General features: G+C 40.6%; 1 protein-coding gene across 1 annotated transcript in view; it reads left to right on the forward strand.

Annotated features, from left to right (window-relative positions):
- Nucleotides 1–18,497, forward strand: part of LOC105431615 (protein Fe65 homolog) — a 146,881-nt gene that overhangs the window by 26,521 nt on the left and 101,863 nt on the right. Inside the window, exon 3 of the mRNA XM_011645915.2 lies at nt 14,663–15,024. Coding sequence (XP_011644217.2) covers nt 14,724–15,024 — 301 coding nt within the window. The 5' untranslated portion in view covers nt 14,663–14,723. The remainder of the gene's footprint in view (nt 1–14,662; nt 15,025–18,497) is intronic.

Consider the following 18,497-nt stretch of genomic DNA (forward strand, 5'->3'; position numbering starts at 1 on the left):
TTTGTGTGTCGAATTAATTCTGAGATATATAATTTGGCAATTAAAAGCTAAATTTTACAAAATTTAATTCGGAGATTCTCCAGAAACGTGATATAAAATAATTTATTTAAAACGTATTAAAACTACAGAAAATCGAATAAAAATAAATATTGTAGCATTTTCTTGAGTCTTTTCTTATATATTTTGAAGTTAAGTGCAAAGATTTGCCTAATATTTACGGCCATGGTTGATATAATGAATTAATAACACAAAAACAAAGACACGAAGAAGAAATTTTTGATAACGGAGTTAATATGAGGAATATTTTCGATTGCGCAAGCTTTCCATTTATGTTTCTCTCCATGTAGTTATTGGAGAATCGTACGACTCGTACTTCGCCTAATTACTGCATGATGAGAAAGAAGTCGCGATGCCAATTAAAATATTCAATAATTTTTTCGAAAGTCGCGAGCCACATTAAAACATCAAAACGAACTCTTTGCCAACTCTGTTCCGTCTTTAAACCTCCAGTTTACTTTTTCGCTTTAGTTTAAATTGTCAAAGTTCTCGTCCTATATAATACAAAAATCCTGATTCGAAATTAGAGCATTCGATTTCTTATTTCATAGTCATCTTTCAAAAAAATACACAATTATTATATGCTTGCTCTTGCACGTTGCACATTGCATTTTTTGCAAAAGCATTTTAAAAAATGTTTCATGAAATAGCTTTTAAAGAAAAATTGACTCAACGTTGTCAAAGAATCCGTCGAGAAAAGATGATACTATTATATGCGTGTCTAGCAAAATCAAATTTCTTACCGTCTAAGAAACGAATACTTTAAAATATATGGTGATAATTTAGAAAAAGATGGAGGCAGGAAATAAAACAATTACAAGGGTGTACATTATCTGAAATTTAAAAATTTTTGTAGCAATTTTATTAAAGGCTTCTAGAAGAGAAGAAATAACGCTACGGCGTATTTTAGTCGATAAAATAAACCGTATAAGAGAACTGCGATACTTTTTTTGCTTAGGACAGTATGTCGTTTTTTAAACTTCTCGAACAATGCAGCCGGCGAATTCGGCGCTTTCGCGTTGTCGTACGCCGCGGATTAACCCCGTTTACTGGCCCGCCGTATTAATAAAGGGACGGTGTAAAACCGGCGGATTATAAAACTGTCCGCGACGGATTTGCAGGCGGGCGCGATTATTGCAGCCCGGTAGCGCGGGAGTAAGCGTCACCGCAGCCATTTTTGCAAAATCACCTTTGCACTTGACTGTCCTAATTATCGTAGTCTGAGTGAAGACAGTGGCTTAATACTGACACGTACATTTACCAAAATAGCTTAAATGAAATAAAGTTGCAATATTTGGATAACGAGACGTGCTTGTAAAATATCGTCGAATGAGATCAAACATATTGCGTTTTACGTAAGATTATTAAATCTACTTTAATTTGAAATTGACGTGCCGTATTTAACATTATTTAATACTGTAAATTATATAAATTATGTTTGGCACTAAATATAGGCCGCCAACACGTGCAGGTTCTGTTTGGATATATTAATCCATCGTGTTCAACTTTTCCTGTGACTGTGTTCGCCACAGCTCTAATGAGACAGCCGATGCATTAATACATAATGAATTGGATAGGCCGCAAACAATTAATATAATCACAAGTCCAGATCGATTAGTTACATAATTAATAAATTCATCTCTGAATTATCCGCCCCAGCGGCTCCTCGTAACAAATGGGGGAAAGAGATTACGAATCATGCATTAATTTAATTTTTTAATAATTTCTAAATAATTTTTTCTGATTACTCTTTATGTGAAATAAATTTTTGACTAATTCTGTCCATTTATTTTTTAAAGAACTCTGAGGTCTTCCACTTTGTATATTTTCGAAAATATCCTCGTTAGTCGTAGAAATGAAATGTCTTCTATCCTTAACATAACATAATTTCGACGAAAGTCCAAATTTTGATGCGGGTATCAGAATGGTGAATGACGAGAGTCGAGTAAAGAGTATCTCTCATCGGAGCTCTCCCGAGAGTCATTTCGGCAGCGGACCCGCCCGAATTCTCCAACAATTTCGGGGGAACCTCTTAGTCACGTGGGACACACGGGTACCCGAGTTCCCTCCACGTTCTCTCGTTTTGAGAATCGTAAACTAGAACAAGCCGCCGTGTCCTCTCTGTCTTCTCCGGAGTGTGACGAAGTGCTCTAGAGTGCTCCGCTCTTCTCTCCTTATGTCCAAACTCACTCTCCATACCTCTCTCTCTCATTTCTCGTTCCTTTCTCTATCCCTATCCGCGTTGTTCACCTGTGATCTCCTCCGGGGTTACCTCGATTGTTGCGCAAGGTGGCAAGTTTCCAACATTCCGCATTAAACACGACTTCCACGTCGTGGAAGCTCCCCGGCATTTATGTCACGATTTAATTAACACTTATAAACCCGCGACGAAGCTAATATCGAAGTTTCGTTACTAGATTCGTTAGCTATTCGAATTTACCTTACAGATCCTTGGTACCGTGAATGTGCAGACTACAATTGATCTCTATCCTGACAAGATCCTTAAAATTTCATTCGCGTCACTTCCAAGATGAATAACTTGTACAATGACAAGCTCGTACATTTCATTTGGGGCGATTTAGATCCTAAGAGCGCACCCATTACTCGCTTTTATTAGATTTCAAATTTGCGATTCTCGTCTCGCCGCGCCGCCGAATAATTCACTCCCATTCTCTTCTTATTCTCGCCGTATTACGAGAGAGCGTCGTTCCGTCCATTAAAATCTCTAAGCCCGAGAATAAACGTGACGGCGCACCTGAATGATCGGGATCGCTCAATTAGAGAAGCAGTCGTCCGCGTCGTCGCTTACGCCCGTGGTCTATTATCGGTCGTTGCAAAAACACGAGGCGCATAATCATGACGAGCGCGAAAAGCGATCCCTCCCCGACAGAACGCACGTCGAAAAGCGCTATGCCCCCCCCCCCCCGTGGGCATAGCGATTTTCAAACGCACTCAGCTCGCGTGCGAGAGCTCGATTATACTTTCGTTTGAAAGTGAAATTTTTAATACGATACGGCAACGACGATCATTGCCGATGGCTCAGACGTTGGAGCAAGTGGATGAAGCCACCGCCTAAAAATAAAAGCAATAAAAATAAGATGTGTTTACAGGGAGGCGTAGTGAGAGATGGAGGGATAAAGAGGGGAAAAAGAGAGCAAGATGAGCGAGGTAAATTACGATTGAGCGAATTCGTGGGAGGGTCAAAGGAAACGCGGCGCGGTGGAAACGAAGATTTAATCTCGGGTATATGAACGGCGGTGGGCGAACGCGTTACGACGGCACAGGCGCACAAAAGGTGTCGGGCTGGACTGCATTTTATCGGATGCGTTTTCACGGAGTAGTCGGTGGCGGTCGGTCTACTGCGCGAGCTTGCGGCCGACAGTATGAATGTTTGATGGAGCGAGCCGGATCGCTCGGAAGTACCGGAGAGTCGCCCCTCCCTCTTCCTCTTCCCTTCCTCTCTCCGCCTCTCTCGCCTCTTCTCTCTTCCTCTTCTCGCCGTCCGATATTACCCGCGATAACGTCACTCGTCGATCAAATAAAGGGACCCGGCGGCGCGGCGGTAGGGCCAGAGGGATGGATAAAGTGACTGACAGGCTACGGGGGTTGGGGTTGGTAGCGCAGGGCCGTGATTCGTTTTCACGGGGGCGGCCCTCCTGTAAGGGTTCAAATCCGCCGCTCTCACGTTCCTTGAAATCCATGCGAATTTAATTCGCGCACACGCGAATCTACTCCTAGTCGAACGTGCGCGCGAAGTAACTCCCTATCGATCGCCGCGCCGCACTGGAAACGTGTATTTTCCGTCGCGAATTAAAACGGTTCGCCGCGCGCGCGGCGCTTCGTTACTGTTTACCCTGACCGAGTTTCATAGCTTTTTTTTTATTCATTGCACTCTCTGTGATAGAGGGAAACCGATACATCGGCGTCTATCACCGTCCATGACTGCGCCGTTTTACCGTAATTATGTTCTAATTGCCGATGTGTGTAGCCCCGTGGCTCCTCCGCGTGGGCGCATGTGTTCCGTTCGTCATCGTTGTCCTGCTCATAACGAAGATAATAATTCCTGCATAGTTCACGTTATTATATTTTACGCTCCGGTGACATAACGGTAATGCATAATAAATATAGATAGAAATAATCGCCATTTTATTGCAATTAAAATCTATATCGATGTTCTTTTAACTCGAGAAAAACTTGTGAAAATTGTTTTCCTTTTCTTGCTATATAACGGGTAGTACAACATTTTATGACCGTGCGTCTAAGAAAGTAGTCTTTGAAAATTCTGTTGACACTCTGATGAAAAGACTAAAACTTGGAAGTTATTTTCTCCAATATTAAAAAGAGTTCTTTTATTACCGCGAGTTACTCCCCTTAGTACAATCTGGTGTCTCTTTTTACGACATCTAAACCATACTAATGATCTTGTATCTACCCTTGAATTTAAATGCATTTATCACGCCTCTAAATGCAGCTTCTGTGTCGTAAAAGAAAATGTACCGTTACACAAGTTTATTTTTTATTATCGCCGCTATTTATTTTTTTGACGTCATTTTTTATTCATAGTTTATTTTCTACGTATACAAGACGTGTATGAAGCTGCGTAATGAAAGGCAGAAATACTTTATTGTTACACATTCGTCGTCATTACTACACCGCGATCCATAGCTTTAACCTGATAAAAAAAAAACAACTCGACTCTCGTCTCCGTTAATAGACTCCCGTACTTTGAACTCGCGAAAGTTGCTCGAATGCCACCCTCGTCGCCACGTGGCGGCGAGTTGGGCACCACTGGACTGGCGCCAGGTCGGCTGGAACCTGACACGCGATCAATCAACCTGCTGCCTTGTCCCCTGACTGAGTTCACTCGCTTCGGACCTCCTCACCTGAGCTTGAATTCGCATTCTCGACGCGATATATGAATCTTCTGCAGCAAAAAGATCGAGGCATAATTTACGACTGAAATATCGATCAATGCACGTGTAGACAATGTTTGCAAAAATCTGCAACTTTTATTGTTGTTGTAAGGAGGGGTAGAAGTAAACATCTTGTATAATTAAAACTCAAAAATAATATCAAGAATATTTAAGCAGAAGGAAATGAATATAAAAAATATAGGAGTTACCAACTTATTTAGTGATTTATTGGAATAATTAACATTTTAATTATATTTATGTTGTATATTTATCGCAAATTACATTGCTGAAATTCTTAATACATTTCCGTTATTGACATACACTAGATATTATGGTCGGCAGTTTTCTTGAGACAATAAAGCACTGCTTCGTCGAGAAAAATGAAATGGAATGGAATTTACGTGGAAGCAGAAATTTGCACGGAACGTTCGGGACGAGGCTTTATAGAAGCGTTGTTCAATGATGCGTCAAATACATTTGAATTTATATTGGGCACCAGCTACCCACCTTCGCACAATCACCTCTCTTTTTCCTCCCGCCTCTCTTTGCAACTGTCTCTAGCAAACCATGTAAATCCTCATGTAAATTCTCCTTTTGGAGGATAACCTCGACTCAATCGCAAATCCGATTGCCGAGCTATTGCGGTATCAAAAGCCATTTGCATGTAGTCTGCCATTCGCTGATGCCAGTATATGTACGTTTTGATATCACATTGTTTATATTAATTTCATGTCTCTGCCATGAAATTCGATACTTTTAACTGGGCGATTGTGCGTGTGAGTTCTGTATCGATTTTCTCCCGTACACGAGATGGACTGTGACCTTCCTACATTGTTTCTCGCATGTTACGATGCTTTGATATTTTCACAAAATAGCTATTGATATCGGAGAAAGATATTAATTACACGCTGCCGTCGGCTCTTCAATATATTCAGAGAGGTTGTAAAATAATTTGCTCATCTTCTTTCAATTAGTCAACTCTGGAGAAATGTCGAGATGTTTTAATGCTCATCGATAAATATAAATCGAGAAAATTTAATTAAATTAAAAATCTCTCTTAAAAAGAATTTTTTCCTATCTTTTGAGAAGAGATGAAGCCGGGTGTGGTCTCCTTTTTATCAAAAAGATGAATCAAAAAGATGCTTCAGCGATGCTTCTGTCTCTTGTGCGGATAAGGGTTAACCACGAGAAGAGCAGGACAAGATCACCGTGTCAGATTACATAAACTGTTCTATCCCGATACCGCAAAGCGCGGCCGTTGCGTGTCTTGCGAAGTCTGCGTTGTCTGCATCGAGCAAAATCTCATTTGGCCGAAGGGTGAAGGGCACGGAGGGCCGGGTACGGGGCTGTATATAGCTGTGTAGCAGCGTATCTAGAGACGGGATAAAATTACGTCGAGTTTGTCGGCTTTACGAGCAAACGCCGGCGACACGTCGACGTGCGGTCGGTGTAACAAGCAGAAACCAGTAAATTACGTCTCGCCTTACCTGGATCGCGGCGCGATGCACACACGACGAGCCCCATTTTAACTTAGGACGCCCGTACACAACGGCCATTCACGGATGGTTGAAACTTTAATGACGGCCTGGCGAGATCGCGGCGCGAGATCCGTACGGTGATGTAAAACGTTCAACCGTGGTAAATTATCCCAATTGCGGAAGTTGTGTTTCTCGTTCGACAAGAATTCGGCATTATAAAACGCTACGGATGAAGCTATAAGCATCGCCGAAGATAAATAGCTGGAAGATATTATTATCGGGGAAACGGGAGGAAGGAAGAAACAAAGAACGGCGAAAATCGCATCTCAACGTTGCGAGACTTTCCGAGCGAGATAATAAAGAATCAATAGGGTTACAGATTGCGGCAGGTCGGCAGCCTTCGCGCGGAGAAAAGAGAAATATTACGAGATCCTTTCGTTTTTACGGTGCACCTTCGGCACGAAGGGTAAATGCGATCGATCGCGCTTGTAAAGTACACGTTAAAGAAAAAAGTCTTTTTCTTTTTTTTTCTTTTTTTTTTTTTTACGACGAACGGGCGGTGGCGCGTGAGAATACGCGCACGAAACGTCGATTTTGACTGCATTTCGTTTATTCTCCGCTGAGACACAGAGCCTGTCCATTTTTCCTGGAGATATCTGCCAAAGGCTGGTGATACCGCGCGGGATCACCGGGGAAAGTAGCCATTTGCATTCAAATCAAAAATCTTAATGACAAGATTCTTGTCGGCAGAGAGCCGACTTCGATTTGGAAGATCCCGTCGGTGCAAGCTGAGGGGAAGGCCTTTTCCCGTCCCTAATGTAATCAACGGGGTAGCGAGGGGAGCCCCAGGGTGAAAGATTTCCGACGGCACGTCCCGTTCACTTTCTTGAGTGATGTCGGGATATTCCCGCCTCTCCGCGCTCGTTATTTGTGCAGAATTATGATTTGCTGAATCATAACTATGGAAATTATATTTCTCTTTTACACTAATTTATAAACACTCTATTCAACTATTGTTAGTAAATTATATTTTACTCTCTCTCTCTATTTATCAAGAGATCGTCATGAAAATAACATCATGCAAAATGTAGTCAATTGACTCATGCATGAATATAATTGTTAAATTACTTCATGTTAAATAATAAACTGGAGTTAAATTATCGCGTAATAATTTTTATTTTTACAATAATTTATGAATGTGAAGCTAAAGTGAAATTAGTCTGCGAGAATGGCAGTAAAAGCGCAATTAAAATTTTAAGTTAGGTATGACAAGTGGCTGGAAAAAAATTACAAGCAGCAATATTTCTGAATAATTAATCATTATGTTACGTAATGTACTTCACGTGTATTTCGATGGGTGTGATGTAATTTTCTGTAATTCATTAGAAGTGAAGAGTGAATACGATTTATGAACATTAACGCAAAATGTCGCTTCCTGTATTTATTGGGAAATTAATTTATATGCTATTACGCAACATTAAAATTTATTAGGAAAGAAGGGAAGCGAGATTAAATTATGATTATTCAGCTTTATATAATATGAAATGTAGTCATTGAACCGTAATTTTTTGCGCCAATTAAAAATTATTGTATATTAACTGAACATAATCTTCTTTAAAATTTAATTCATTTTTAATCATCTCTTGCATTTATGAAATTTTAACTATTACAATTATTTATTGAATAATTTTTTTTTTTAATCAACCGAATAGTCTAATTAAATCTTCAATTGTCCTCGAATTTTTGTCGCCGCCAGCCCGTGACAAAAGCAACATTCAGTCCATGAAAAGTGAACTGATTAAAAATCATCAACACATAACGTGAAGTAAAACGCGCGTTAAATGAAATTCCGAAAATCGCTTTAATTAATCGATCGACGGTTATCGAATATTTCCTTTCCGTCTGCCTTTCAGCTAAAGCGCTCTTTACATCGAGGCTCGCGCTCGACAATTTCACTTTGATTATCATCACGCTCGTCTCTTCCGCGCTATTCCGTGCACCAGGAAGATCCAAATGGAATCTATCGTGAAGCCCGTGTTGGGTATTGTAGAGCTGGAAGGGGCGATATCGCGCGATCTGGCTTTAGGTTTATCGTATGTAAGCCTCGCCCGTGGTTCACGATTTTCCACCAGTCAGGTGATATCGAGTCCTGCCCCAAGATTTTCGCGAGTACGAGCGAGATTGCAGCCGGTAACGACGCGGCGACGATGTTTACCCAGACGCCGAGGAAGGAAACGATCCACCAGGATTCGCGTGTACGTGCTCGAGGACTCCTTACAGTTAAGCTCGCGTTCCTTCGTGTGCGCGTCGCGTCTCGATGTTAATCGTGCGAGTGTCGCGGAAATCGGCGAGAACTCCCGCGCGAAATGCGCCGTCTCTCTGCATGCAAATATATACGGATTGGCGCATATGTCTAACTTATGGACATTAATAATTTTTATCCTCGAAGACAAATCGAAAACAAGCTCGTATCTCTTTTATTTCAATGCTAGACAAAGATATAAACGTTTGATGTTAATCTAAGTTACAAATAGATATCGTTTTGGTTTTATAATAAGATAATATCTACTAATTTATTATCGTGTGCGAGCAGAAAAATAGAATAAAGAAAAATTATCGTAAATATTAAATTCGCGAAAATTCAAGAAAATATTGTTTCCCATTTTAATTCACGTTTGATATAATACTACTTTTAGCTTGATGCAATCTCTCGTTTAATTCTAGTTAAAAAGTTCAAGATTACATATCCTGAAGGATATTTCAAGCAAAGCTTTTCATTTTAGTTAAAATTCATTTCGTTTGGAAATTCAAATTTGCCTTTTACAATCCTTTGATAATGCACAGAGGAGGCACAAAGCTTCGGAATAGCACGGTTAATTCGATGAACGCATCAGAGAGTGATCCGCAGCGATAGGATTCTCGGTTTTTCGAATCGTTTTGCGTATCGCGAGATTTTCAGTAATAAGCACCCTCAGATCACGAGACTCACGAGGCCGCGGCTCATAAATCACGGTCCATTTCGGGGAGTGATTAAGACTGGGTGTTTAAGACCGCTTTATGAATTGCCACGGCGAGGCGGAACGATATCTCGTGCCGAGCGACTGTACGTCTCGTGGCGAGCATTCCGGTTAAACGGGAGGGAGGTTGTTCCAGTTTCGAATAAGCGGGAGGGTGGACGATAACGAGGGTGGCAACTACGGCGCCCGTTCGTCTGCCGCCCCTGGTCGATGCCTTCATCCACCGCGCTCCCCCCCCCCCGTCTCTCCGCGTTATCCGGAAAGTTGGCAGTACCGGTATCGCGGTATTCGTAGCCGGTCGTGATTCATCCTGCCCGGTAATAGTGCAATTCTACGCGTACCTCGCTCGCGAATTCTACTTGCCGTTCGTGCGAATCGCGTGCGAGTAACGAGGGAAGAATTTTAACCAAAGGCGCACACAACCCGGCCTTTACTTACGCTAATAATTAGCGCTCCCACCTCGTGGTGCGTATACATGAGTTTGTTTAGCGTACCCTCTCTCTTGATAAATGTACTAATAATTTAATTGAAACTAACGCTTGCAATTTTAATAATTTCTCTTTCTTTCGGTTGCAACCGAAAGAAGATCATGAGAGTTGATTTGTCTTCGTGTACATGTTTTTTTTTTCATCGATTCGATTTTTTCACGCCTTTATGAGAATTTTTATTTTGAACACTTTTTTCCCTTCTTTGCATAACATATGTACACGATTTCATTTTGACCGTTTTGTGAAATAAACCGTACGGCATAACTGCGACGTGTCGCTCGTAGTAAACAAAAAACCTGCGAACATTAATTGCGTCATGCGTCGCGTATGGATGTATTTCCGTTTTGATGTTACTACACGCGCAGATATCACGATGTATTGACAAGCGGAAATGTATTGCTAATATTTGCGCTTGCCGCGACGATGCTAACCAATCCGATACTTGTTATCATGCCGGAGTCGAAGCGGTATTTAATATTGATGATTGAAAGTTCCGGATTTTACGGCGATTATGTTGCGCTGGAAAACATGTATTTCGTGAATATTAACAAATATTGATTTATATCTGACGGGAATATGTAGTATACAGCGTGTTTTTTTTACAATATAATTTTAATGACAGCTTCCAACGTCAATTTATGTTCGAGGAGCAAGTCTCTTTCGACGGAGCTTATAGACGCGCATTAAGACAGACACGTCCTCAATCTGTATATTTCGCTCCGTTAAATCACGGGGATGCAGCGTTATTCATGTGCATTCTCGATGCACTCGATGCAATTCGTCAGATCGATCGCCCGGTTCGTGAACCAGAAAATTATGCAGCTTCGATTTCGCGCGACGCTATCGTGGCTACAATCATTTTCCATGACTCAAGGGAATTCGAAAGGGGAAGATTGAACCCTTCTTATGAGAATTTACGAGTAATTTTCCGTTACATTCCACGGATTCAACATGCGCATGTAACACTGCAACTCTTCCGTGAAATAAATCATGTATGTCTAATTAATATACATGAAAAAAGATATCCAATATATTTTTATAGAAAAAAGATATCCAATATATTTTACATGTAAAATATATTTTCCCGTATTTACGCCGGAGTTTTAAAAATATGAATTTACATTCGCCACTGTTCCCGGTCGTGTTCAAAGAGAGAATTCGCAAGATAGGAACGATGGCGCACGCCATCGTATAGGGGATCCAGAAAAATTAGGGATTACATTATAATACCACGAGCAAATTTCTATCATACGCTATACGGATGACATTATATGTTTGCTCTTCTCCAAGTAATTTCCGCGACGGCGGTGATGCACGCGGAATCCCCGCAACCTCACAAGCCGCAAGCGTTACGCCGGTTACCGTAACGAATATTCTCCAAGGATTCCGCCAAGTAATTTCGTCGTGTTTACCGTCCGCGGTGCTCGATCTCGCGAGGGATAGAACGCGAACGTAGTTCGTGTTCCCCGTGTCACTACGCCGCTGCGCGATGCCGCGAATTCCGATCCGAAATTTCAGGGACGCCGAAGTTCGCGGGAATGTCTCGCGACATAATCTCGTGGCGCACGAGACGCGTATAATGTAATCTCGTGTACGTATATTCAGGAATTCGTGCGTAGGCGATCGGATTAACGGACGAGATGTTTTCGCTGTGTATCACGTCTCTGATTCGCCACGCTCGACTCGGCGATGATCCGCGAGGAAAACGTGTGTCTGTGTGCCCAGGAATGTACCTCTTGAGGATCGTCGCGTCTTTCTCGATACGCAACGTAAATTTTTTATATTTTCGTCCTAAAACACCGTCTTGTAGAATCTCATATTGAAATATTTCTCAATAACAAATATTTACTAATAAAAATGAAACTCTTATTGAATTAATTTTTTAATCAGGGTGTCTACTACTTGGAATTTGTAGAGAATTTGTTGTTTATGCCTTGAAAAAGCAGGAAACCTCAGGGATTTTTTTTTGAAATGAGATGGATTTTCTAATATTTTATTTTTAAATTCTGAGATCTTTAGAACACACTGAATTTATGATGAAATCCAATATTTAATATTGGAGATAACTATTTCGTGTTTATTGTAATTTTGTTTGAGCGAAGATATTTATTTTAATAATTTTAGTTTTGTAAAAGTTAAATTTTGGTTATGTATAACATAATTTTTTGTTTGTAGCTTTTGGAAATAAAATTTGAAAATATTTTATAAAATATTTATTTTTTAAAGTTTTTATGATTTAACAATTGTTAAATGTTTTAACAATTGTTAAATTTAATTATTGAAATTCGAATGATTTTGAATTTTATTTTATGATTTATAAACTTTTTTGGAAAATAAAATATTAAATATGTATTTATTTGTAAAATACATTTTAAATATTTAAATATTTTTATTTTACTTGAAATTTTTAACAAATCGCCTTGAAAATCTCATTTTTTCTCATTTTTTTCTGATTTGAATAGACACTCTGCTAAACAAAAAAAAAGTACTTTTATATACGATCGATAATTCTCGAATCTGAAAGTACTAAATTATATACCTTTAAAAGTATTCTCTTTTATTTACAAAATAGTAGACAGCTTTCTATTATTATTGCAATGTTGAAGCATCTCGCTTACACAATCTCTTTCTTGAGATTTTTGAATAACTTTTTTCTGATTAATAAGAGAGTTTTTAATTCATAACGTGTGGAGGCGAAATCAGATTTATTTTCAAAGTGGTCTCGTGAAACCCGTCAACTCTCGTCTGCCATTTATCACTGGGATGCTGGGTGCATCGGGTGCTTATCACAGCCTTGTCGCTATGAGATCACTCGATGCATTCACACCCGCGTTAAACCTGACGTCATGCATCGCGCCGAGAGGTAGTCGGCTCTATGAGAATGCCTCTCCTCCCTATTGGATCACTTCCGATTTTCCGCCTGTCACGCTCCATTTGCACTGTTCAGTGCCGCATCGCCGGTGTCCGCGATCGAGCGCGTCCGCGTGTCCTCTCCAAGAATATTCGGAAGTTCCACGATCTGTGTCACGTTTCCCCTCGGAAAAATTCGCGTCGTTCATCACGAATCTCTCGTCTATCGTATGCGTGGGAAAATGGTGCGTGAATTTAACTGTTTTCACTTGATATATTCAACGTTGAGAAGATACGACGTCGAATGACCTAAAGGATCATCTTTCCTATCGCGATCGATCTAAAGGATATATCTTTCTGATTTTATTTGAAAATTATTAATACACAGCGTGTTTGTTGGTAACAAAAATACAATTAAAATTGTATAAGTTTATGTACGTTAACATAACGTATAAACTATTTGAAATATTTATATTAAATTCTCAGGCGTGCCTGAGAATATTTACATATGAAATTCGCATAAAGAGAATGATGTCCATTGACGTTGAAGAGAACTCGATAAGATTAGAGCAAATCTATCGTAATTGAATCGATAAACTTAGTTCATTTAGCTTCATAAACCATAGTCGATCAAATCGAATCGCTCTGTCGGCTTGATTGTTCGGACGCTTTCGTTTTCGAACACCCGTTATCTCTCGTCGGCAACGCCTTCTCGTTACTCTATTTGGTTAGTGTTTCATCGGGACCTGCTCGCGTGGGTAGGATTAATTTGCGTATATATTTCACGATAATTGTGCGCATTTGCCCGTCTGCGAGAGATCGTATTGTTCCCTAGGTTATTTCGCGTTCGGTATTACCCGACCCCGACCTCCTTTGTTACCGAAACCGGACTCGAAATTTCACGACTATTATTATTATACCACGTCCTTCCACATCGTTCCTCCCGATTTTCACATTTGCCTATAGAATTGTATATTTAATGTCGCCTCGTGACGATTTCGACAATGCGGTGTTCCCATCGAGATACGCGTACATAATATTAACAAAACTAGCAAACCTATGACAAATATATGGCGCGACGCAAACTGTTAAAAGAATGCATTTCTGCATAATAAAATTTACTGGAACTTCGCAAAATCTGTATAACACATGCAAATTTTTTGAAAGAAAACTAACTGATTCTAACGCTTTAAGTTCTTTTTTCTTGATAGCATCAGGAATGAAGGTTCGTTCCAAAATAAATAAATTAATAAAATGCATATACGCGTCTGTGAAGTTTACGTGAATGAAAGAAAAATATTTTACGAATGAAATTACATTTCGTAATGTATCGATATTATATTCACATTTTGCGAAACTTTACTTTCTAAAAAGAAAATTATTTTTAAAATTATTTGTACGAACGGATGTATATCGATGATGAAAAAGTCATAAAAAGTTTCAAGATTATTTGGTACTTGAGACAGACTAATCAGCATACTATCAGCTTTACTATCAATTTGTGTAATATTGTTTGTAGTTATAATTATTTTTTAAAGTAATTAATGATTCCTTTTTTTACTCTCCCGCTGCATAATCATCCTTGCTGTTGCAATCTTAACTCACCTCCGTTCGTTAAACACAGCTGCTGACTTTTTCAGATCTAAAAACTCCCGCTCGGGAGGAACTCGTAAAGCTCAGTCTCTCGACTTTTTCACCGTGAGAAGTCGCGAAACACTCTCCACCTTCGTTCCATTTCTTACTCCGTTAACCTTTGAAGAACTTGCCGCAAGTTTCGCAATTAATTTCTCCCGTCTGCTCGCACTAGGGACGGTTCCCGGTTCTCGCTCTAATCGAAGGCGCCTGTGTGTGGTTTGCAGATAGTCGACATCGAGGCGGTGCCAAGGTCACGAGGGAGGAGCTGAGGTCATCGCGGCATCTATGTTGTGCGGCGAACTCCTGAACGGTGGCTTCGTCAGTGCCGGAGCGGTACCAGTGGTTCCGTACAGCCTCCCAGGACTCTGGTTACCCGGTTGCCTGCGTGCTACCAGCCCGCGCCTGTTGACCTCCCCTTACTTGACCCTGCTGGCCGAGCTTCTGGCCGCGGGCCGCCTCGAGCTGCGAGACGATCTCCTGGAGCTGATGGACCTGGCAAAGAGGAGCCATCAGGCTCCCGGCAACAACGGAGCGCCCGAGTACGACCTTGATCTCCACGCCGACGACATCGACGAGATCTTCTTGGGTGAGTACATATACTCGTACCTATACTCCTTTCAAGTGTCTATTTCGATGGGATAGTTGACAAAAATAAAGGTAACCTCTGAGCGTCGTTGTGTCCAGTGTCGAGTCGAGGTTCTATCGTAACGGCTACTAAATCATTCGTTATGTTTCAACGTCTCGGATGTCGTAACTGTAATACAATTGAGAGCGAGCGAACACGCCCATCGCATTTTTATCCATGTCGAAGGTCTGTCCGGCTAAAAATATCGGAGGTCACGTGTAATAACGCGCGATCTTACGGCCGACGCGTGTCATGGGTGTGCGGGATTTGTTGTCTTTTATTTCGAAAGCGAGCATACCGACGTAATGGTCGGGCCGTAGTTCACATTAATGGGCAATACACGCGGTCGTGACGACATCGTGAAAGTAGCCGTGCGTTGGCAGAAGTGAGCGGCGCGGAGCTCGTGATTACGTCCGCTGGTAAATATGCTCCTCGGCTGAAACCTAGTAATATTCCCCGTTTTTCACGACGAGCGATTTGTTGGTGCTCGTACGATCCACTCTGCCGAGATGTCCGGCGAGGAAAAGTTGCGCGTGATAAAATCTGGAGAACATTTTAAAAAGTGTTACATCAATGTCGGTTTAATTATACAAGTTTTTCTCTTCAAGAGATTCTGATATCAAAATTAAAATATTAGCGGAACATTTTCTATTTTTTTTCTCAGACTATCCTGCATATTTGAGTCTGTGTTGTGATGAAATTTTCTCGGAAAAATCGCGACAACGAGCGACACGAATTGTTGCAAAATTAGATAATCATCTCCCGCTGAGTTAAACTCGGCGCGTAAATTGGCGTTTGATAAACGATTCTTCTCAATACGAGGTAAAGTCAATGTGGCTGGGCGATCCCGCCTCCGAGTAAGTCATAAAATCATTTATATTGCGTCGCGATCGTTACGGAACGGCGAGAGCTAAATGTCGGAATAGGAAATAACGGTTGCGAATAATTCGCGAACTACGAAATTCGCGAACTACGAATAATTCTATATCGCCGAGGAATTTAATGCTGTGGGTAACGTTAATATAGGAGAGGGAAAGGTAAATGAGAAATTATTACCGCGCGGTATTCTTTATGTCTCAGAAATTCGCCTGACTCACGCAAAGCACCGCGATTCTTATGAAATCTTCCCTTTTTACTCTCGGTAAAATTCCTCTGGTAAGAGTATGTTTACGGATATGACGTTGCGAGATTTATTTCCATCGCTCTCGAGAGAGAGATTCCGCGCTTGATACTTTGTTTTTCGAGAAAGAGAAAGAAAGAAAAACAGGCAGAGAGAGAGAGAGAGAGAGAGAGAGAGAGAGAGAGAGAGAGAGAAAAGGAGTCTTCTCGATCCTGCTAAGCGTTAAGGTTTTCCAAGACGAGCCGCGCCTTACGATCATCCTTCTTGGCTACTCTTTCGGTTAGCTCTCTACATCCCGTCTTCCAGGCTCCGGTTTACCTTCTGCCCGGGAGACCGTCGAGGATCTTAATAAATCGTTCCATGGCTCGATCCCCTTTTTTCGTAACGGTCATCCGGAAGAATGGAGTATCGTCCTACATACTCGAGAGATCCCTTAGAGATCGACGAACCTCTTTTTCGCGTGGACGACGCCCTTAATCCGCCGGATAATTTACTTCTAAATACATCGTCGGTATTTTTTCTGCGGGTAGAGAGAAGCTACGTTTCCGTATCGATAATTTGCCCCGTTTAATATATCATTGATAATTTGATATATATCTACTGATATGATTTGTTAATTTGTAATTGTAAATACCTACATATCAATGTGTCGGAAAAAAGATTTATAAGACATAAGAAATTTAAAAGTTTCTAATTATAATTTGTAACGTATACGATTGATTTTTTTTGACGTATCAAATAATTGTATTTTTACTTTTTATTTTTATGATCTCCAATTATTTTATTTCGTTATTTTAATAATATGCACTTTGCGTCTGACGGGATATAATTAATTGCTGCTCACGCTAATTTGATATTTTTCCTCTCTGTATTTTCAGAGGCTCAAATATAATGAAATATTTATTATCTTTAAAAGAAGAGAAATTTTAGGTAATGAAATTCTCTTGCAAATAGTTTTTTTGACTAATTTACAATTTTGATATGATTGCTAAATTAAATTCTGCTAAATGTGCGAATTACTTACATGTATAACCAATGACGATGAAATTACGCTGAATAGGAAACGCTATTAGGTGTCCTAATTATGCTTTTAATTGGAGCACATATCGTTGTTATGCATCTCGTATATCAGACAGCGTATCGACAGTCTTGAAAAGTTTATTTTAGCTCGCCAAATTGATGCGATCGCTTGTCGTTTGGCTGCAAAGTGGTTGAATTTCGTCGACAGCGCTTCGGAGAACCACCAGATTTAGTTGAGAGTTTTGGCGGAATTCTATTGAATTCAGAGATTCGCAAACTACGTCAATCACCATTCTCCGTTACAGCTGTATATTTTGTTGCATGCAACCAGCATTTTGTTGCAAACGAATCGGGATACCGATTCCTTTTCTTAAGTTCGATAAAAGATTCGTAAATTCCAAAAATTGCAATGCAATGATAGTATTATTAATTATCAATTATTTCCTTATGCGCTTAGCTTGTCTCCATATATTCTATTATCGAATAACTTAATTGATTTAAAATTATATCTTACTAAAAATATTACACAAAAATACCAAAAAGTAGAAAAAGGGAACAGATCGACAGAAATGGATTTACGTTCGAGCTTGATCGGATTAGCTCTGAGCTACGCGCGCTGCGTGCGAAAAGTTACGTTTGTTGTCGATCATAAAAACGGGATATTCATAGGCGTCCGGGAAACACGTGGAAAATTGCGGAAACAATCCGCGGCTAGTGAAAATCTCGTCATGGAAAAACTGCGCGCGCGTCGGATATTTCAATCAACTCGTCGGATTGCGCGCGATATCGTTGCTCGAAAGTCGGCCTGATTGGATCGTTTCGATTCGACTCGATACTTCGGCACGGATCGATCGTTCGTCGATCACCGAACGGAAACGAGCGCGAAGCGAGAACGAAGGAGAGAAGTCGAGCGTTAAAAATAATCTACGCGAGACGGAATAATCATATTTCACGATTACGTCGCGGCGGCGATGGCGACGACGGCGCGCGGAAAATTGAAAAACGAGGCCGAATCAGCGCGCCGGATGGCCATCGAAAATTAGTTTTCGTATACATTTGCTCGCCGAGAAAGTATATTTCATCGGCACGCGTGATGAATCGCAAGCGGCATGCCGTTACGCATTTCACCCTTTCGAATAAACGTTTCAATCTGTCGCGGATCGGCTCTCATAGTTCCCGTCCAAGGGACGGTAAAATATGGCCGGAAATATACAGGAAGGGACGAGGATGTGCACGCGTATGACAGTCGTCCGCTAGAAATATTTTTTTGTCGAATTAAACAATAATGTTGCAA

This window comes from Pogonomyrmex barbatus, unplaced genomic scaffold (genome assembly GCF_055798465.1).
Source record: "Pogonomyrmex barbatus isolate J1 unplaced genomic scaffold, ASM5579846v1 scaffold1, whole genome shotgun sequence".
Lineage (NCBI taxonomy): Eukaryota > Metazoa > Arthropoda > Insecta > Hymenoptera > Formicidae > Pogonomyrmex > Pogonomyrmex barbatus.